A 23,125-nucleotide genomic window follows, 5' to 3' on the forward strand; every position below is an offset into this window, starting at 1 on the left:
TTTTGCAACATCTGGAGGACTACAGTTTGCAGACCACTAATACAGTGGTTCCCAATCTGTGCCCTTCCAGATGTTGCAAAACTACAACCCCCAGTATGCCAAAACTGTCCAGGCATGCTGGGAGTTGTAGTTCTGCAACATCTGAAGGGCCAGATGTTACAGCACTACAACTCCCAGCATGCCTGGACAGTAAGGGCATGCTGAGGATGTGTAGTTTTGCAACATCTGGAAGGGCACAGTGGTCCAAAAACTGTGGACCTTCAGATGTTGCAAAACTGCAACTCCCAGCATGCCCAGACGCCAAGGGCTGTCTGGGCATGCTGGGAGTTGTAGTTTACAGGGTCCTATTACAGCAATGCATGTCGCTTTACGGCGACGTGCATTGCTGTAAAGGGCCCGACCGCGGCTGAAGATCTACTCACCTGTCGCCGCCGCCGCCATCTTCCTCGCCGGGATCCGGGTCTTCAGGGACGAGGTAAGTACCGGAGCCGGTCCCCAGCACTCCCCCGTCCCCCGCCGCGTCCTCCGGTCTTCCTCCCGTCCTCTCCGGACTTACAGGGGCCGGGCAGGACGGGAGGAAGTAACCGCCCCCCCTCCTGCGATTGGTCGGTTAACTAACCGACAGATCGCAGGGTATAGGAGGAGGTGGCAGGTTTGCCACCTCGCTCCTATACATTAGCATGGTCCTGGCTGTCTGTGACAGCCGGGATCATGCGAAATTACCGGACGGTCGGGTCCCAGAGACCCGATCAGCCCGGTATCGCCGCAGATCGCAAGGGCGATTTCCCTTGCGATTTGCGGCGATCGCCGACATGGGGGGCCTACATGGCCCCCCTCGGCGTTTGCCCTGGATGCCTGCTGAAGGATTTCAGCAGGCATCCAGTTCCGATCTCTGCCCGGCGTGCGGCAGAGACCGGAAAACGCCAGGACGTACGGGGACGCCCTGGGTCCTTAAGAGGTTAAAAAGGCCTCAGAGAAATAAAAGAAGTGATCTGAATGGTTGCTATGGGCAACCTGTCACTTTTCCTCTGCATCAGTGTTGATAAATCTCCCCCTAATCTTACGCATCTTCAAAACATAAGAAGTTGACTTTGCTGTTTTTGTATATCTGTTTCAGTATGAATAATCTAAAATAGATAGTCTTGTGAGGAATATGTTAACATTGTACCAGTGTAGAAATAGTACATAATTAAATAGTACATTAAATCAATAAAAAAAAATACAATGTGAAAAAAAAACTTCTTTAGTAAGAATTGTTAAAAATAAATATTGTCATTTTCTCACTTGATGTAATTGCTCTTTTCAGCCTGTAATTTAATAAGCCACACATAATTGGAGATTATATATCATTCCAGTTGGCTAGATCTTGTAAACATGATCTCTGGTAGGTAGTCAAAGGTATTTTCAGCAGGGTGGGGGATGAAGATAAAAGGGGCACTCAAGCGTTGCGAATGTAATCGTTAAGTTTCAGTGCACTCGATTGCTAAATGAAAATATAAATGAGAATTCAATTAATTGACCTTTTAAGTGTCATTTTATTGTATGGTTTTTAAATTTCACATTGAAAAAGATTTTTGAAAAACAAAACAAAATGTAACTAAGAGATTTTACTTTATTATTATTATTATTATTATTAATTATCCTCCAAAGTAAAATTGCTTTGAGATTTTATTTAGGAAAATAATCCTAGAAATATTAAGAAGAATAATAATAACGATAATAAGAACTATGCCATAGTGTAAGAAAATTAGTAATATAATCAAAACTGTTCTTTCATACTATAGTAAACAATTTTAGTATGTTGTTTTGAGACGGATAGCTATATATTTATTATATATAGTGTTCAGTAAGAGAGATGGCATGCTACATGATATATGTTTATTGTGTGTGTCAAAATTGGCATATAAGTGAAAGGTACCTATAGAAAAAAAGGGTCCTTTTGGATTATTGCATATTTGTAATATTCCATAAAGAAAAATTTGTGTGAAAAAAAAAAACTGCAGCAGTTGTTTTGGGGATTCATGATGTATTTATGTGGCCTTGTATGCATTTTTTGTTGTGTTTTTTCCACTTGCATTTTAATAATTGCAAGTCATGCGATTCTTTGATCTTGGTTTTAAAAAACATGAAAAAAGGCGACAAAAAATTTTGGAAAAACAAACAACATGCATTTTACATGTGTTTTTTGAGTTGGGTCATAAAAAAACACTGGAGGTTTATGGGAGAAAAACACCATAGTTACAGCATGCTGTATTGTGGAAAGAATGCCACTGACTACAAAAAAAAAAAAAATTGTTTTTAAATAGTATTTTTTTAGCATTTGCTGTAAAAACACTGTGTGAGTCCACTCCAGTATAGGATTTGCTGCAGATTTAATACTGTGTTCAATCATTTAGTTACATTGATCAGCAGCAAATTTGGAGCTTAAATGGGTACTCTCATTAAAACAAATTTTTTTTAATTAAATAGTTTATGCCTAAATAAATATATTTGTAATATATGTTAATTAAAAAAAAATCTCGTTTTCACTGTTTATTTTACTTTTGAAAACCTGGCCACTAGGTGTCACCCTATGTGGTCCAGGAATCATTCCCCCCCCCCCCCCCCCTTACGTTGAGCACATTCGGACCACTGCTGGCCGGGCAGCGTGGTCCGAAATGCTCGTCCTCAGCTCGCTCTCTGCCTGTATATGAAACAGGCAGAGAGCGAGCACAGTGCGCGTTATTTAAATATTCCCGCCCCCTGTATCTCCCTCTTCTCTATTGAGCTTGTGCACGCGCGGCGCCTGTAATTTAAATTCCCCCGCCCCCTGCATCTCCCTCTTCTCAGTGCAGGAACACGGGCGGAAGCCGGACGGCTAGGCTTCAGATGACGTCGTGCTGGCTGGCCACGCCCACTTCCTGCCCTTCGGAGAGAGCTCAATTCTGAGCTACCAAAGATGTTATTATAAAGGTATTTTAATGGGGATTTAAGTAAAAATAAATACAGGGATAGATCTAGTTAGTGTCAGGGACAGATGGGGAGGGGGATTAGGGAAAGTTTTGTTAATGATAGCTACTCTTTAAAATCTGCAGCAAATCCATATAGAAATGTACCCTCAAATGGTTTAACAGGCATTTTTTTTTTTTTTTTTATAAAGCTTTACATGGGGGAATAATATTAGACATAGAGCATGCTGCTATAAAAAACAAACAAAAAAAATAAACTTTACCAAAAAATGTATGCTACAATAATTCACTAACATTACACATATACATTATTAATTGCAATCTGTGATTAAGTTTACGCTCATATAAACATGTTCCAATAATAAAACAGAATAACAGGGAATTATTGCATGCATTGTTTCCTAAAAAAAATAAGCTTTAATGAAGCTCTATTATAAATATAAACCTTGCGGTTTATGATATAGTGTCTGGTTGTGTTGTTTGTCACAGATGTTCAGGTAGCATACCTCATAGTCATCCCTTGTGTTTTTCCTCTGTGTGGCACATAGGTAGGATGACATTGTAAATCGACTCTGTTAAATGAACTGTGCATAGTGATAAGCGAGTGTTATTTTACGCTGCCCTACCGGTGGAGCGCTGTAGAGAACATACAACATGAAATAAATGAGTTTGACAAGTGTTATTTTCTCATGTTGTTGACTCAAAATTCCTAAAATATTTATGTGCCAAAGCATAAGGAGACGTGTAATGGGATTTCATTTTTGTCACATTGTGAAGGTAATCAGTAAAGGGAACACCGTATTGGCAGCATTACTCCATTAACTGGATTTTGATCTGCATTATTGACAAGAAATTACTGTTAATATGATCCAATGTATTAACTTGACAAGAAAACTGGAGCAGGGTGACTCTTTGAAATGGCTCTTAATGCATTTTATTGGCAGTATATCAGTGAAATGAGGTCTGATCTAAAGAGAATGATGCAAATATATTACACTGGCAATTGTGTGTGTGATGCTTTATACCCCTTATTGCAGCGTCACCTGATGCTTCTGCTGAATTGCAACATTAGCTGAAAAAAAGGGGGAAAAAAAAACATACTATAAGCTCTGGCAAGAAACACTTCCTATAGTGCAATGACTTTTATAGCTTACATAAAGTATTTGTATTAATGTATATATATATATATATGTATTATATTCTTGCCCATGGGTTGTGTATGATATTGTAACTTGTTGATGAGCTGCAATACAAGACACAGCCCATGCTAAAGAGTAGCATTATTTATTAAATAAAAAAGTAAACATGAATGATTGCTTTGTATTTTATAAACTATATCGAGGTGACTATGGAATCCTTCCCCTTGTCTCAGAAGGTGGGGGTCATAGTGCTGTAAGATGTGCGAGTTGCTAGGCCCCGTACAGCAGATTGTGCGGGGTCCCAGTGGTCGGACCCCCCGCCGATCAGATACTTATCCTCTGGATAGGGAATAAATTAATTTCCCTGGAGTGCCCCTTTATCCATGTTTGTTTAAACGGTTTAATAGTAACTTATTTCATGTCTCTTTGCACTATAATCCCAACTCAATGGCCCAGATTTACTCATCCCTTAGTCCTGAAGAACCCATTCATCGACCTTCCATAAAATATGTAGATAGTGATAGAAATTGATCTAATCTGAATTTGTAAATAGCTACAATTGCACTCTGAGCCTGATTAATGCAAATGAAGTCATATGATTGGGAAAGCTTTACCTGCAATTCATTTAGATTGCAAAGTGATCTCTGGTTGATCAATTGCCCTCATCAGGTTGACGGAGATTGTGTTTAGTATGCTCCCTTATAATATACACAAACATGGGCAATGTTGATTGATGGTCTCCACACAATAAAAGATGCTCTATGTTTTTTTCAGTCAATAAAGTATACAGTATTTAAAGTAATACTCTGCAGCTAGGCCTCTCCGCAGCGACAGGACCCCTATGATCAGACATTTTATTCCCTATCCTTTGGGAAGTCTCAAAATTTAACTTAGAGGGATTTTACAGGATTTTTTGAAAACTGGGTAACATCTGGAGGCAACCAAAAACAAACAACAAAATCTTTACTTACTCATAGATTTCCCTTATCTCTAGTTCCACCACCTCTCCAGTGTTCCCTGCCGGGCCTTGAGTGGTGACATCATGAACATCATGTGTGATGCTGCAGCCAATCATTGGTCCCAGAAGACAATACTTTCTCGTTTGGAATGTAATGACTAAGGCCAGTCATTGATCGTAGCATGATGTAAATGATGTTTTGTTTTTGTAATAATTATTTTATTACACAAATCATAAAAAATACAGGACAATTCCATTAATACTAAACAAAGGCAAACCCAAGACAAAAAAACAGTGGACTCATACAAGTCAGCAAAACATATACACAATTTAACTTAAATAAACTCTTATAAACTTTTATACTTACTGCAGGAATGGTGTAGAACACTGTGATGGTAGACTTAGGAGTGAAAAGCAGATTCTAGCTTTTGGCCATGTTTCTAAAAGTTCTGAAAGTCCACCAACCAGAATTTTAGCTCTCCATTACAGTCTAGAGCTGCTAAAAAAATATATAGAGTTGTGTCTGGTCATAAAGAGGACACAATGCTTGGGTAAGCAATGTAGCCCCTTCAATTTGTTAAAATGTTAGGATGCTGTGAGTTGGACCCCCCACTAATCCAGCAATAAAAAGGATGGCCCATCAGTATTGAAGCCCCTGAGAATCTCTTCAGTATAAGATAATTACCATATACGGTAAAGATTTGGGGAAATAAAAATGTATCCTTTTTGTGCAAAATTCTTCCGGTAAATAACTACAGGCAGATTGAAGACTGTGAAAAATTGACATAAATTTAAAATACACAATGAAATAATTTAATTTACTGAAACTGAATTATGCCTTTAAGGCCTCAAGCATATGGCAGAGCCTGAATGGTGGTACGCAAAGTCCCTGCAGTCCTGTACTATGCAACTATAGGCACACTGTATACTGCCATATGGTGCCTCATTATGGCACTGAATATAAAGGTATTCTCCCCTAAAAGCTATGCTTTAAGCTTACAATATTTCAGAAGTTATTTACAACATCTGATGAAGCATAAGGAGGAACAGTATAGGCACATAGATTACATGTGCATGAATTAGTATACAATAAACTTTTCATGTTTGCCTAAAGTTAGGCTGAAAACTTTAGAAATATTATCATGATTTTATATATATATATATATATATATATATATATATATATATATATATATACATATATGTTTTTCTTTATAGTCTTTATTTCTCAAGAATTGATAAATGCTATGTGTATGTTGGCTTTGGGTTAAATTGTTAATTTTTAGAGGTACCCCTCTACCTGACCTTTATTTTGTTCTTTCATTTGTTGAGTAATCTCATGTATAACATAGGTTGAGAATAGGAATGACTTTATTTGACAGCTTCTAGGCTGCTTTCATATTCTTTATTGTCAAGATGGTGCCAGTGCAGCTTTATACTCAACAAACTGTATGAGTCATTTTAAGGGGTTGTCTCTTTTGGAGTTGATGGTAATAAATAATTCTTCTTTCAGCTCTAAATCAGGGCCAACAGCCCAAACCCACAAATGTCCATGTTTTACATGAATAGCTCATTGATTTCAATGAGAATGCTGTATGCTTCATTTCCCCATAATGGTATAGCAGTAGAATTAATGCTTGCTGCTAAGTTCTCAAACAGATTCCAGTTGATCACTGGGTGGGCCAGCAGAGGGGAAACCTTTGATTATCTTATTTTCATAAATTCCTAATAAAAAAGAATAGTAAAAAATGAATAGTCACTTTAAAGGGGATTTCTGGAGACAACATTTTTTATATAAATTAATCCAGGTTTTACAAAAATAAAACATAATCACCAGCCTCTATTACCCATCACTGCTGTTCCGACGACAACCAGTCAGGTGCCCTCTGCTTCTTTCTGCTTCCTGTGATATCCCATTTGTGCAGAAACTACTCAGCCATTTACTAGCCACAGTGGAGTTCTGTTTAGGTGATCGGTAGAATGGGCAGTTCAAGGCAAGGGCACTTGACAATACTCAAACAACTCTTTTCTGTGTCACTTGATACCAAACTGATAAGATTGTTTATAAAATATAAAATTGGAGAAGCTCTTGATGATGGAGCCATCTTCTCATAACTTTTTGGAGTATTATTGGCATATAATCTAATGGTTGGTCAACTGATATGAAAAATATCTGTACTTTAACTTGATCAATTGGCAATGAAATGCTTGCAGTTCTGTTGGTTGTTTTGTACTATTTTCTGTAGGCGGCATGTCAATATCACATTGTATTTTGCAGGCCAGTTGTAAACCGTTCCTAGTCTCTTCTTGGCTTTCCATTTAAAACAATCATAGCCTATTGAGCATTACTTCTACCAGAGCTACAAAATGGCATATTGGCCAGTATTGTTTGTGAGCAGAAAACACAATTTTAAGTATATATATATATATATATATATATATATATATATATATATATATATATATTTATATTAATATATATTTATATAATATATATTTATTATACTATTTGTGCAATATATTTATTAGTAATATATGGAAATAAGCAGTTCCTGATGTTTAGAGTCTTTATAAAGTCAAAGCTTTATGTAGACATTTAGTTTAGTTATATTTTCCGAAGTCTATTGATAACATGCACATCTCTACAGAAACACATGTTTAAATGATTCCCAAGAAATTGTATTATTACTGTATGGATAATAAAGCAACACTACTATAAAATGCCATCATGCAGCTTTGTGATAACAGTTTTCTAGTACTTAGTGTATTCCTAAAACATTGATTTTGAAGCAATTTTCAAAGATGAGTGACAAAATTACTAAACATTTTTACAATTACAAGTAAACAAAAAAAGAAAAATAAAGATTGGTATTTATATTGCCTGTGGCTAAAATATTCTTGTAAAAAAAAGTATAATGCATAATATTTGCATAATGCATAACATGTTCCAGGGTTTTCACTATTTGAGCTGCAGCATGCAGGCAACCAGGGATTACATAAGAGATGATAAACAGGGCACACATGCTTACATAAGCCACAGTGAAACCTGTGCATGTCTCATCACTAGGGCAATGGTCAGCTGCAGCTCCTCCACATCTCACTATCCACATCTGTATATATGTTACCAAACAGTAGGCACAGCTAGACTTTCTCTATAGGCTGGACTTTATAAGGACTGATGTTACTTCCAGTAGGAAAGGGCTTTCCTTTGGAATATGTAGGACAAACAGTCTCACTTGGAGAGAATAAAATGTCACTATATGATATATAACCTGTCTGGATATATTCAGCTCATTTGTGAGAGGTTCTATTAGGCTGGGTTCACATATGTCCGGCATCCGGCATAGGTGAACTCAGCCTAAATCTCGACGCAACTGGTGCCACAACTGATGGCAAATTGTCATCAGTTGTATGGCATGCAGTGTCCATTCTTTCTGGGCAACGGACAGGGGAACGCAGCAAGCGGTGTTCCCCTGTCCGGTGCCCTCTGGCATGTCCAACCATCCGGCGTCAAAATTGAGACGCTGGATGATTGTGAACTGTCCCATTCAAATGAATGGGATCAGTTCTAGCATCAGTTTCCCTCCGGTGCACGCCGGAGGGAAACTATGCCGGATGACTGATATATGTGAACCCAGCCTTAGAGGTCTCTCATGTCCTCCTGAGTGGTGGAGGCTCTGGACACACACATGCCTTGGGTGCCCAATCTATAAACTCTGTACCTACTTACTACATACATGATGCACAAGTCAGAAATATACTACATAAAGGCATATATAAATGAAAATAAATCTTTTTGGCTTATAAAGGGGCATTCCAAGTAGGGTTACGCTCTATGGTATCAGTAATAATAGCTCTAATAAGACACTAATAAAGTGGTTGACTACTTAAAGTTATAAGCTATATACATTTTTATTGTTGATTTTTTTTCTGAATGCCAAAAGTTTAAAAATAATCTTCTTTAGAAACTTAGCTTTAATTGAGAAAATATATATCCATTAGGATTTTTGACAGTTGATGTTTTATAAATGTTAGAGATAACAGTTGGGATGGGGTCACATACCAGCTCAGATTGAACAAAGAGGAGAGAGAAACCTTCAAGGACAGCTTACACAGGCTGTAGAAAGGGAAAATAATATAGCTTGTGTACAAGTACAGAAAGAAGGAAACACTTTTTTTTTAAATAAAAATCTATAATGAAAATTTTATTTTTTCCATTATAATAAGTACAAAAATAAACAGTATCCGTAAAGAAAAATAATGTATCTGCACTCACCATTACTTGCAAACAGAGTCCGACTTTATTGAAAAAACGTCCATACATAGGAACAGCAATCTTTCAGGGAGGGAGAGCAACTCCACACAGGGAGCTGGGGCGTATCACTGGAACAACAGCACCGTTTTGTGCCACAGACGCATCTTCCGAACATTATTTTTCCTTATGAATACTGTCTATTGTGGAGTTGCTACATTCTACTAGTATCTGACACCCCTTACAAGAGACTACTTCACCTGAATCCTATGCTGTGTTTGCAGCTATAGTAGGAGTGTTGCAGTGCCCATCCCCCCACCTTTGTTTTCTTGGATATAAGTACAATAATAATGACACTATTAAAAAGCAAAAATAATGAGAATGCTTTATAACAGTGTCCATAGCCTCTAATAATCATATTCATTAGGTCTTCTTGACACAAAATTAGGTGAAATTTAACATTTCAGTTTGATGAGACCATAATCGGACATGTTTGGAAGAAGTACATTCAAGACATCATTTAGTGAAAGGTGAAAATAAGATTACAAAGCAATTTCGCATGAAGGATATTACTACAACCAAAGTTCTAGCATCGTGTACAGTCTTATGAATTACATCATTAGATCTTCATTACTGAAAATCTTTTTAATGACATAGGGCCACCAGCAAGATTAAAGAAAATTAACTTCCAGAAAAATAGGGTAATTTTTAAGATTAGCCATTTATGTAAACACTCGCTTTGCAACATTACCCATTACCTTAGGCTTTCTGCTTCATTAATTAGGCGTTTTCTTAGTGCTCCTTAAGTGCTTTTTGCACGCACACACGCACATTAAAATAACATTGCTGGTGCAGCGCAATGTGATATGATACGTAGAACTGTCATTATTTTATCAATATGACAACTGCAAGGCATACGGGCTTGTTGGTGTTTACTGTCGATGACTGTGCCTTTTTATTTTGTTTATCTTTATTCTACTGGTTTTGCTACTTGAAGTTTTCATGACTTATTCAAAGATAATTCAGACTGTAATTGGCAGAAGTCCATACAATTTGAATCTAGTAAACAACATTAGATCCTTGGTTTGGGAGCTTGCTGTGCTAAAAATACTTAACAGGACCATAAAATGCCTCTTTTCTTTTGCACTTGGCAACCGTGATCATTAATATTATTGTTTGCATGCCGTGGTGTTACACAGCAACAGATATTAATATGGATGAGACATAATTATGAAGATTAAATTATCCATACATGCAATGCTTGCTGGTGTACAAAAAAAGAAAATGTCCTTAAGAGGTTCCTTGCAAAGCATATGTTTTCATTTCTATACAATTTTTATCTCCCTCTTTCCCCCCAGTTAATTTTCTCATGACCCTTCCGACAAGGGTCATAATATGTGGAGATAAAAGTGAAAAACTTAAAGGCTATCAATACCTTTTGTAAAGCATTTTTTTAATTCTTGCTTTAGACTATGGTAAGCTAAAATGTTATTGCACCATATTAAGTCTTTAATAAATCCAAGAAGATGAAGGGCATAATCATACACACTGGGCGCCTGATGCTTAGCGCATAAGGGCATACATTTACACCCTGTGGCATGTACAATCTATGAAAGCGGAGGAGCTATGCTTGCTTCATAGATGCCAGGCCCTGGCTATTATCAGCAGAAGGATCCTCGTGGCTATTGGCAAACATCAGCAATCATGCTGATACCCTTCAATAACCCTTTAAAGGGGTATTCCATGAAAAAAAAAATACATTTTCATATCAACTAACTGCAGAAAGTTAAACAGATTTGTAAATTACTTCTATTAAAATGTTTTAATCCTTCCAGTATGTATCAGCTGCTGAAGTTGAGTTGTTCTTTTCTGTCTGACAACAGTGCGCTCTGCTGACACCTCTGTCAGCAGAGAGCACTGTTGCCAGACAGAAAATAACAAGTTAACTTCAGCAGCTGATGAGCACTGGGAGGATTTTTTTTATAGAATTAATTTACAAATATGTTTAACTTTCTGTAGCCAGTTGATCTGAAAAAAAAAAAAATGTTTTTTCCATGGAATACCCCTTTAAGATTTTATTATCAATACTAATCACAGCATCTACTGTAATAGTAGTTGTGGGGCTTAGTTACACTCATGGAACTACCACAGTGCATTTGTGGGGTTAAGATCAGTCAAGATGGCAGCCAGAGGTCTCCTTCTTTCCTCAGCGCTCCTCCCCTGTGAACCATTTTCATAGTCTACCCTCTGACAGGCTGTACTAGTGGATGACTGATATCTTTGATCAGTTTTATGCCAATGCATAGCACTAAACAGTAAAGCAATTAAGTAATTGCTATAAACAGTCTCCTAACTAAAAAAAATGTGTAATAAAAGCAGTTTTTTTATGGGAATAAGCCTTTCCCCCAATAAAATTTAAAACTAGACCCCTTTGCCCATTTTACGATTTTCTTTTTTTTTTCTTTGCAACTAAATAAACATAGTTAGTATCACCAAACTATTTGAATATGTTATTGATCCCGTATGGTAAACAGGGTAAAATATTAAAAAAATAACTCCAAAATTGATGATTTTTAGTCATGTCACATCCCAGAAAAAAATAAAATAAAATGTGTTTAGAATATAAGCAAAAGTTGCACTGATCAAAACTATAATGTCAAAGTATAAAAAAATCTGCCTTCATAAAGCCTTGTGTATGGATAAATATAGTAAGTTATAAGGGTCAGAATAGGGCGGTTTTAGGCATACTTATTTTGTTTAAAAAGTTTGCCTTTTTTTAAAAGCATTACAGTAATATGAAAGCATGAAAAGAGGGCTATCATTTTAATCATATTGCACAAAGTGCACTGTGTTACCCCCCAAAACCCCTCTAAAAATTTTCAGAATTGTGTTTTTTGTTTAATTTTCCCACACTAATAATATTTTTTTGGGTTGTACCATATACCGTATTTATCGGCGTATAACACGCACTTTTTAGGCAAAATTTTTAGCCTAAAGTCTACCTGCGTGTTATAAGTCAATAAGCCGCTGCAGTTCAATGATTTAAAGCCGGCGCTTTAAATCAATGAACTGCAGCGGCTTTGCAGGTGCAGAGACCTGCCGTCGCTGCCAGCTTCTCTGCCCCTGCCTGTCCTGGGGTCTAGAGCCCTGCTGCCGGCCCTTCTCTCCCCCTGGCTATCGGTGCTGCTGCCCCATTGCCGGCGCCGATAGCCAGGGGGAGAGAAGCGGCGCCGGCAATGGGGCAGCGGTGCCGATAGCCAGGGGGAGAGAAGGGGAAGTGGCACCCATCGCCGGCGCCGCTGCCTGTTGCCTCCCCCATCCCCGGTTATATAATTACCTGTTGCCGGGGTCGGGTCCGCGCTGCTTCAGGCCTTCGGTGTGCGTCCCCTGCATCGTTGCTATGCACTGCAAAACGAAATGAAGTCACTCGTCATTGTGCCGCGCCGTGCAGTGCATAGCAACGACTGCCCCATTGCCGGCACCGTGGGGCACCGATAGTCAGGGGGAGAGAACGGGCAGCGGCGCAGATAGCCAGCGGGAGAGAAGCGGCGGCAGCAGGGGTCTAGACCCCAGGAAAGGCAGGGGCAGAGAAGTGGGCAGCGATGGCCTTTCTCCCCTTGCCTTTCCTGGGGGCTTCTGCGGGGTCAGAAGTGTATCGCACACACACGCACCCTCATTTTACCAAGGATATTTGGGTAAAACACTTTTTTTACCCAAATATCCTTGGTAAAATGAGGGTGCGTGTTATAGGCCGGTGCGTGGTATACCCCGATAAATATGGTATTTTATTGAAAAGTAAAATTGGTTGCACAAAAAACAAGCCCTCACATGGCCCTGTGGGTGGAAAAATTAGAGTTATGGCTCTTAAAGGGGAGAAGGAAATGTGAAAATTGTCCTCAAGGACTATTTGGGCTGTGTTCTTAAGGGGTTAACAAATATTCAAATATTCTCACTTATGCTTCTACAGCTTCGGTGGCATGCTTACACTTGTACACAACCTATTTGACTCTATCCTTTCATCTGCCTTTTATGCAGTGTTTCTCAAGCCTGGTCCTCAAGACCCCCAACAGGTCTTGTTTTCAGGATTTCCTTAGTCTTTCACAGGTGATATAACTGTGGTGATGCCTGATTCACTGAAATAATTATATCACCTATGAAAGACTAAGGAAATCCAGAAAACATGACCTGTTGGGGGGTCTTGAGGACTATGCTTAAGAAAGACTGCTCTATAGCCTGTGTGAGCTGTCCTTCAAAGATTCTCTCTGGCCTATCTTCAATCTGAGTTTGCACGTTACCTCCTTCCTTCAACTATTTCTAACACTGAATGAGCAGAAAGTCCATCTGATGGACTTATCATTCTATGAGTAGCAGCTAAATGGTAGGAAAATGTTATCCACTTGCTGACTGCCCATAGATTATAAACATCCTGGTGGTCAAGAAGGTGTTAATGGAAAGTATTTAGAATGTTGCTTCATTTTGCGAGAAAACAAATCAACTATGAAAAGAATCAGTGCAATGGTATCCATAGCCTTTAAGGAGTGCTAAAGAAACAGTTTGATGCCTGAGATGAATAAGAATTCTATGCTAGATGAAAAGGCCACTGTAAGGTGTGTTTCTCATACATACTACAGGTGCATTTTTGGCTGCAACTATGAGGCTAATGACCTGAAGTAACAGGATCTCTAAGATGCCTTTTATTTTGGGGGATTAGCTCTGTAGTTGGGTCACAGACCAGGAACACTAATATATCTGTATTACACGCAGGTAAAACCAGTCTAGCCGCCTGAAGTGCCATTGCACATATTCTGAATTGTCACCTTGAATCTTTCAGCTGCAGCTCTAAAATGAACTAAGATAAATTAAAACAGGAATGAGAAGACTATTAAAGAGGTTTTCCAGGAATAGAAAAACACAGCTTATTTCTTTCAAAAACAGCTCCACATTTGTCTGCAGGTTGGGTGTGGATTTACAACTTGGCTCCATTCACTTCAATGGAACTGAGCTGCATAACCACACCCAACCTGGGGACAGACGGGGAGTGGTTTTTGAAAGAAAGTAGTTCTGTTTTTCTATTCTTGGATAACCCCTTTACGGTTTTAATGTAGACAAGGGTGAACACATTACTGTAAAACTAGGACCAGTCAATAACGCCTGTAAGCTGGGTTTACACTACATTTTTGTTTTATTTTAACTTATACATTTAATACATTTGAAAAGGATAAACATTTATAAGTTAACAGATTGTGAAAAAAATGATTTCATTTGGCTTATGCTATGTATACAGTTTTGGATGTATACAATAACATAGTCAACATTTTTGTTGAAGAAAATGTTATGTAGTAAACCAGAAACCTTTTTGAACACAGCCTTATAGAAAGAAAAACAGGATAAATACAGACATCATCAGTACATTTCTAGTGGCCTTGACTGGTCACTTGGGCTTCTACAAACCAGAAGACTTCACTGAAGACATTTTTGCATTACATTATGAGGGAGATCTATCTGGGGCAAAATTAAGAATATTTGGTGGAAAAGTATGTGAATTGGCACAAATGTTTTTTGCAGCATTGATGATTTGTATTAGCTGTTGAATTTAGTCTTTAGTTTTTGTTTTTTTTTAAATCTGTGTGCAACAGTATAGATTTTTCTCCTCTTAGGCCCCTTTCACACTGCCATTGCTCCCCATGGAGAACCCCTTCCCTCTTTGGCAATTTTTCATTTTTGCACTTTTGTTTTTTTTTTCTCCTCACTTTCTATAAATCATAACACTTTAATTTTTCCAACTAAAAATCCATATGAGGGCTTGTTCTTTGCACCAACAATTTTACTTTGTAATACCATTAATAATTTCATTTCAAAATCTACGGCGAAACCAGAAAAAAATTATTTGTGGGGCAAAATTGAAGACAAAAATAAATTTTTAAAATTTTTTGCGGCTTCCGTTTCTACCCAGTGCAGTTTTCAGTAAATATTGCCCTTTATATTTATTCTGTAGGTGCATATGGTCGCGACAATACCCAATTTATATAGGTTTGATTTTATTTTACTACTAAAAAAATTATAACTACATGCACCAAAATTCATACGTTGAAAAATGTACTCTTCTGACCACTATAACTTTTTTTTTTTCGCATAAGGGGCAGTATGAGGGCTCATTTTTTGTGCTGGGATCTGAAGTTTTTATTGGTATTTTCATTTTTTTTGTTTTCATTAGACTTTTTGATCACTTTAAAAAGTGATTCCCTATTTTGGACTTTGACCATGCCATTGACCGTGCAGTTTAATTAACAATATATTTTTAGAGTTCAGACATTTACACACGCGGAAATATCACATAAGTTTATTTTTATGTACACAGTTTTTTTTTTTATGGGAAAAGGGGGGTAATTCAGATTTTTATTAGGGAAGGGGTCAAATCACATTTATTAACACTTTTTTTCACTTCTTTTTTTTTTTTCAATGTTATAGCCCCCATAGGGGACTATAACATTGTACACACTGATTTCCTACACTGATTATTGCCATGGAATAGCAAGGCATTGATCAATGTTATTGCCGCTCGACTGCACCTGCCTGAATCTCAGGCACAGAGCAGTCATTTGGCGATCTGATAACGAGTAGGCAAGTAGGGATCCTCCTCGCCCCCTGCAAGCTGTTTGGGATCCGAAACAGCACCACAGAGATAACCAGCAATGTTTACTTTATGTTTAGACGCGGCAATCAAGCTTGATCGCCGCGTCTAAAGGGTTAATGCCAGTCATCAGCCCGATTGGCGATGTCCGGCATTAGCCGTTGTTCCTGGTTGCCTATAGCAACCAGGACCCACTGGGTATGATGCGCACTCACTTGCTGAGCACGTGTCATACCTCAGGAGCCGCTGATAGACGTTAATGAATGCCCATTTGCGGCAAGAGGTTAAAGTCTCTTTTTTTGTGTGACTTTAACGGCAGTTCTCGTGATGGAGAACAAAGGGTAACATCGGGTCCCGACGGCTCCCATTTACTATTATCTTTTTTGACAGGAATAGCGGGAGAAAAAGACGGTGCTAGCAGTAATTTGTCTCCTGCTATTCTTCTTGGCTCCCCCCAACGATCATCACACTGCTGTGTCATAACGGCAATGTGAAAAAGCCTTAGAGGTGTGGTTTCCTCTTAGCATGTGTGTTCAAGTGGTTTATTGTCTGTGAATTTTTTTTAAATAAAAAAAAAATTGGTACTCCATTTCTGACCAGGTGCAGTTTATACAAACTTTATCCAAAGGCAACGGGGTGAATTTTTTGAGCAAATCATATGAAAGTGCTTGTACATTTTTATGAATTTTATGCAAAAAACATGTGCAACAACAATGAAAAAAAAAAAATAATAACTACAAAAAATGCAAATATTACATCTCCCACCTATTACTTTCCCAGTTATCTTTCTCTGCTTGCCCTCCATGAATTAAATACAGCTTCTCTATCATACACGGATGCAGGCTAACACGCCTGAAACAGCTGTATACAAGTTGAAATGAATGGCACTTTCATTTTGGGCTTTATTTGTGTCATACATGAGTAATTCTAGATTAATAGTTAGCCACAACAATGCAGAAGAGTGATTTGCATATCTCTGCCCATTCTTTTACATGGAGGAATTAACATTGTGTTTTTGTGATCTAAGATTGAATTGTTAATGTACGAAAACCTACCGTATTTTTCGCCCTATAGGACGCACCGGCATATAAGACGCACCCAATTTTAAAGGTGCAAAATCTAGAAAAAAAAAGATTCTGAACCCAACAGTGATCTTCAACCTGTGGACCTCCAGATGTTGCAAAACTACAACTCCCAGCATGTCCGGACAGCCGTTGGCTGTCCGGGCATGCTGTGAGTAGTATTTTTGCAACATCTGGAGGTCCGCAGGTTGAAGACCACTGGATAGGAGGTAGTACTCATGTGTCCCCGCCGCTCCGGACCCGTCACCGTTGCCCTAGATGTCGTTTCATCGCTGTCGCTGCGTCCCCGTGGTGTCCCCGACGCTTCGGACATCTTCTTCCCCGGGATCCACGCTCTTTATCGCCGTCATCACGTCGCCGCCATCTCGTCGCTACGCACGCCGCTCCTATTGGATGATGGGACGGCGTGTGCGACTACGTGATGACGTCGAAGGAGAGCGCCGGCCATGAAGGGGATCCCGGCACGGAGCAGACACCGAGGAGGCAGGTAACGTCCCTTCCGGTGTCCTGTAAGCTGTTCGGGACGTCGCGATTTCACTGCGGCGGTCCCAAACAGCCCGATTACAAACAGCCAGGTTAGTGTCACTTTCCCTTCAGACGCGGCGGTCAGCTTTGATGGCCGCATCTGAAGCGTCAATACAGGGCATCACCGCGATCGGTGATGTCCTGTATTAGCCGTGAGTCTGGGCCTTTGATGGCCGCAGGGACCGCCGCAATAGGTGTCTTTATTCGCCGTATAAGACGCACCAACTACCCACCCCCAAGAAAAAGTGCGTCTTATACGGCGAAAAATACGGTAAATAGGAAATGCTTTGCTAAAAATGAGCAGTAGTAAATGATTGACTTTGTTTTTGTGGGTGGCAATCCCTATTTATTCTATTCCCTCAAATATTCCATCATCATAGCCAGCTAATAAAAAATACATAAGCATAGACAAGTGCTACTCTATATATATAACAGTGGCAAATTGTTAATGCTTATTTTAGGAGCTAGTGCCTGGGATTGATGAATCTATTTTTCCATCATGCTCAGTTTGTAACTAAATTTAATTAAAATGTAGAAACGTTAAATTATATGTATTTTCTTTCTTTTATTAATGATGAAGCAGAAAACCCTGTTGCTTAGACTACTGTTTGTCCAATATGTATTCACACGTGTGTATACTTATATATTTATTTAATTCTCTTCACAGACAGACAATTTCCCTGCAGAGTCCAATTACATGGGAAGCCGACAACAGTTTGTTCAAAGGTAATACCATTTAAACTAATGCTTAATGCTGCTCTTTTCTGGGCAAATTTCTCATTGGAAGACACTTACATTAACTTGTTTCTTTATAATAAATCAGTAGTTCAACCTTCAAAGACCCAGAAAGAGCAAGCTTAAGGGACAGTGGTCATGGAGACAGTGATCAAGCTGACAGTGATCAAGACACTAACAAAGGTTCCTGCTGTGACATGTCTGTAAGAGAAGCCCTTAAGATGAAAACCACTTCAACTAAATGCCAACCATTGGAGCAGGGTGAGTAACCAAGACATTATGATGTTAAGTAAGGGGTTAAATATCACCGTGTCACTACACATTAAGTAGCCTCCTTACTTTATTTTAAACTAAAAGAAATATATTTTATAACATCTAATTATAGCTTTAAGAGGCATCTGCTGGAGTAAGATCAGAAACTAGGCTCATATTTACACACACGCACATATATATATATATATATATATATATATATATATATATATATATAGATTAGTTAGGAGTAGCCGTATTACAAGATACTGCAACTACCGATGATTTTGCTTTTTATATATATATATATATATATATATATATATATATACATATATACATTTGTTTATGAGGAGTAATATTACAAGCTTCCATCAGGCTGCATCTTCCCTTGCTACATTACTACTAGAGAATGTACAAATGATCCTAAGGTCCCAGCATTAGCAATACGGGAAACAATAAACCAATATTATATATATATAATTTAACATTTTAATGTTTGAAGAGTTTTTAACCACATGAATCTACATCAATCTACAAATCAATTTAGTTTTTATCAATCTATCAGAAATGGAATCTTCAGGAATTTTAGGCAGTGACTAATGAATTCTCTTAGACAGTAGTGCTGCTATATATATATATATATATATATATATATATATATATATATATATATATATCATTTGTTTATGAGGGGGTAATATTACAAGCTTACATTAGACTGCATATTCCCTTGCTACATTACTACTAGAGAATGTATAAATGATCCTAAGGCCCCAGCATTGGCAATGCGGGAAGCAATAGACCAATATATATATATATATATATATATATATATATATATATATTATTTAATGTTTGAAGATTTTTTAAACAACATGAATCTACATTAATCTAAAAATTAATTCAGTTTTTATCATTTTTTTCTGAAATGGAATCTCAAGGAATTTTAGGCAGTGACTAGAGATGAGCGAAGTTACAGTGATTCGATTTGTCACAAACTTCTCGGCTCGGCAGTTACTGACTTTAGCCTGCATACATCATTTCAGCTTTCAGGTGCTCCGGTGGGCTGGAAAAGGTAGATACAGTCCTAGGAGACTCTCTCTCAGGACTGTATCCACCTTTTCCAGCCCTCCGGAGCACCTGAAAGCTGAAATAATTTATGCAGGCGAAAATCAGCAACTGCCGAGCTGCGAAGTCTGTGACAAATCGAATTGCTAATTTATTATTATTTATTTATTTTTTAAATGAGTGCCTGGTAGTTTGTGCAGGCAATGGTGACAGGCACAAATGATCTAATCTGAGATTTGTTTTGAATTTTGATTCAGAAGAGCCCCGATTGTCCTGTGATTGCCCACTGCCAAAACAAGGAGCCCCTTCTTCTGCAGAGTACAATAGGTGGCTGGGTCAGGTGCTTAGTACCTGGCCCAGCGACTGAAGTGAGTGGAAGCTGCAATGCATTCAGAATTGCTGTATGTACCACAAAATGTCTGCATGGAAAATCTCTGTGCAGACATTCCCCAAACTGTGGGCATCAGCATGATATGCTGGCGCTAGGACACCACAGGAATGTGTCATCTCATAGACAGCTATGCATTCCGTGCTTTGTCCACAGAAAGAATGAACAGGTTCTTTCTTTCCGCGGACACAGAAAACCGAATTTCCGTGCCGGAAACATCTGTGTGCAGCGCAGCAGAATCTCCATGCCTAATTCCAATGTGGAATTCAACATGGAAATTCCGACATGTGGATATAGCCTTAGTGTAGCAGAACAAGGATAAACTGAATCTGAAATGAATTCCAAAAAGTTGAAATTTTCACAAATTGTGTGTGTAATTTAAACATAATTTAACTCTCACAAAATTCACTCATTGTTAGTGACACAAGGCATATATTATACATTGTAATTTATAACTTAATAAATTAACTTAAATAAGGTCTAGGCATACTGTACCAAACTTAGTATCAATTACCATATACATGGTCCTTACCCTGGTGCTAAGTCTATGACACTGTTCACAAGTCCTGGTATTATTGTCCAGACCTAATGCCTAGTGAATGTGATGCCACTCTAAGCGCCAATAACAATGTCATACATAGCTATTTTTCTTATAATGATGGTATGTTGAGCCCCCTGCCGTATATATATATATATATATATATATATATATATATAATAATTAGACAAATGAAAGCAAATACCTGGGATTTAGTTCATACATACCTAATTGTACTTCCATAAATGAAAAAGGATAAATTCTTTTTGACACATCTCTATGTGGTTCCTGCCTATTCCTTAGATAATGCCTCGTATTTTTTTGCTGATGTTTGCTTTAACTAGTAATGTTGTATAAATAGCCTACATCCCATTTCATCAGCAGCAGTAATTGTTTAATCTCTTCAAACATGAAATGGAACTCTAGTCCCCTAGTGTAGGTCATGAATTGAAATAAAAATAAAAAGAATTGAAATGTAAGAAAATCAATATGCATGAAAACATTTGGTCATGAGTGTTACTCCAGAGTATTCCTGAACCTGAGGATGGCTTGTAGATATGTATAGACCCTGAGTTATTATACTTACATGGTCTTGTTCTGACACATTTCCCTTTTGCATTTGATAGTAACTCATAAAAGGAAGAATGCACTGCAAGGCCGATATATTATGTACAAAGTCTTGTTCTCTGTGTGAGTTGCATCCTTTTCATCTGCTAGAGAATAAATAACATTTCTGTTTCTACCGTACCTGTTATAATGCACAACATTTAAATGCTGTCTTTGTATTAAAAATAAAGCTTGCATTCTAGGACAGCGACAAGCAATGTTGCCTAAATGCTAAAATAGTAGTCTAGTCATGTAAATATTATATCAAGGTTCCTTATTGTATGGTAATGGTAGTCAAATAGACAATTGTCTTTAAACTGGACACAATGAAGTTTACATTTTACCAGGTTAAGCCCCTGAGATTTCTTATATTATATACATAGGAGGGGTATTTTTAGCTGTTTTAATGTCATTTGCTGGCTTTGTTTGTAGAAAAAAAATACCTTTTTTAAATATTTCATGTCTCTATTTTATGTTAATCTGTATAGTAGGGGCAACTGACAATATAATCCCTTTGTATTTTTGTCAGAATAAGTCCTCTCATATATACATACCGCTATGTTACTGCAGAGTCTCTAGATTGTTCCTGATAAGCAGGTTAGAAGGCTGATTGTATTGGCTGCTCTACAGTGGTTCACTATGCAGATGCCTGGCTGCAGGTAGCATGACTGAGCATGTGTGTCCATCAGCACTAAGTTCATTAGATGGATGTATACAATGTCAAATAACATGAATACCAGGTGGTGCCATAGTATGTCAGTTAATTTCATATCATTTTGCAAGGAATTAATAAACCTTATCAGGAACAGGACATTTTTTTACTTTAATCTCTTAAGGTACGGTACGTCCTGAGTCCTTTCCTTTTCTATAATGCGGGGCTACGGCGTGGCTCTGTGTCATAGCGGGTCGGGCCCGGCCTCCAACAACGGCGGGGACCCGTGGTTAATAGCGCACAGCACTGATCGCGGTGCCGCACGCTATTAACCCTTTATATGTGTTGTTCAAAGTTGAACGCTGCATCTAAAGTGAAAGTAAATCACTGCTGGTTAGCTCAGGGGGCTGTTCAGGATATCCACGGAGAAATTGCGGCATCCCGGACATCTCTGGGACACGAGGAGGGTCTCCTACCTTGCCTCCTGGTGTCCAATCGCCGAATGACTGCTTAGTGCCTGAGATCCAGGCATGAGCAGTCAAGCGGAAGAATCATTGATCAATGGTTTCCTATGAGAAACCATTGAACAATGTAACAGATCAGTGTGTGCAGTGTTATAGCCCCCTATGGGAGCTATAACACTGCAAAAAAAAGTGGAAAAAAAAGTGAATAAAGATCATTTAACCCCCTTCCCTAATAAAAGTTTGAACCACCCCCCTTTTCCCATAAAAAAAAAAGAAAAGTATACATAAAATAAACATATGTGGTATCGCCGCGTGCGGAAACTGCATGGTCAATGGCGTACGTGCAAAAAAAATTTCCAAAGTCCAAAATAGTGTATTTTTGGTAACTTTTTATGTAATGAAAAAAATGAATAAAAAGCGATCAAAAAGTCTGATCAATACAAAAATGATAACGCTAAAAACTTCAGATCATGGCGTAAAAAATGAGCCCACATACTGCCTCGTAGGCGAAAAAATACAAAAGTTATAGGGGTCAGAAGATGTCTGATGTCATTACAAAGTAGAATTGGTGGTGCAAAAAATAAGCCATCATATGAATTTTTATGTGCAAAATTGAGTTATGATTTTAAGGTAAGGAGGAAAAAATGAAAGTACAAAAACAGAAAAAACCCTGGTCCTTAAGGGGTTAAAGGGCTTGATGCTTTTTATAATTTTTAAGTGTTTTTTTTTTTTTTCAGTGTACACTTTTCATTATAAATGACACAGTTGCTATAGACTATTGCATCTAGGAAGTTAAAGTGCCAGGAACTGATTCGTCTCTGAATCTGGCAATTGCAACAAGGGCAGCTCTTGCCACTGCCCAAAAAAATTATAAAAAAAAATAT

At 38.1% G+C, this 23,125-nt stretch overlaps 1 protein-coding gene across 2 annotated transcripts in view; it reads left to right on the top strand.

The window, feature by feature from the left end:
- Window positions 1–23,125, top strand: part of PCDH17 (protocadherin 17) — a 203,232-nt gene that overhangs the window by 62,742 nt on the left and 117,365 nt on the right. For both annotated transcript variants that reach the window (XM_056555484.1, XM_056555483.1), the window contains 2 exons: window positions 18,203–18,261; window positions 18,359–18,531. In XM_056555484.1, coding sequence (XP_056411459.1) covers window positions 18,203–18,261; window positions 18,359–18,531 — 232 coding nt within the window. The remainder of the gene's footprint in view (window positions 1–18,202; window positions 18,262–18,358; window positions 18,532–23,125) is intronic.

Source organism: Hyla sarda, chromosome 2 (genome assembly GCF_029499605.1).
Source record: "Hyla sarda isolate aHylSar1 chromosome 2, aHylSar1.hap1, whole genome shotgun sequence".
NCBI lineage: Eukaryota > Metazoa > Chordata > Amphibia > Anura > Hylidae > Hyla > Hyla sarda.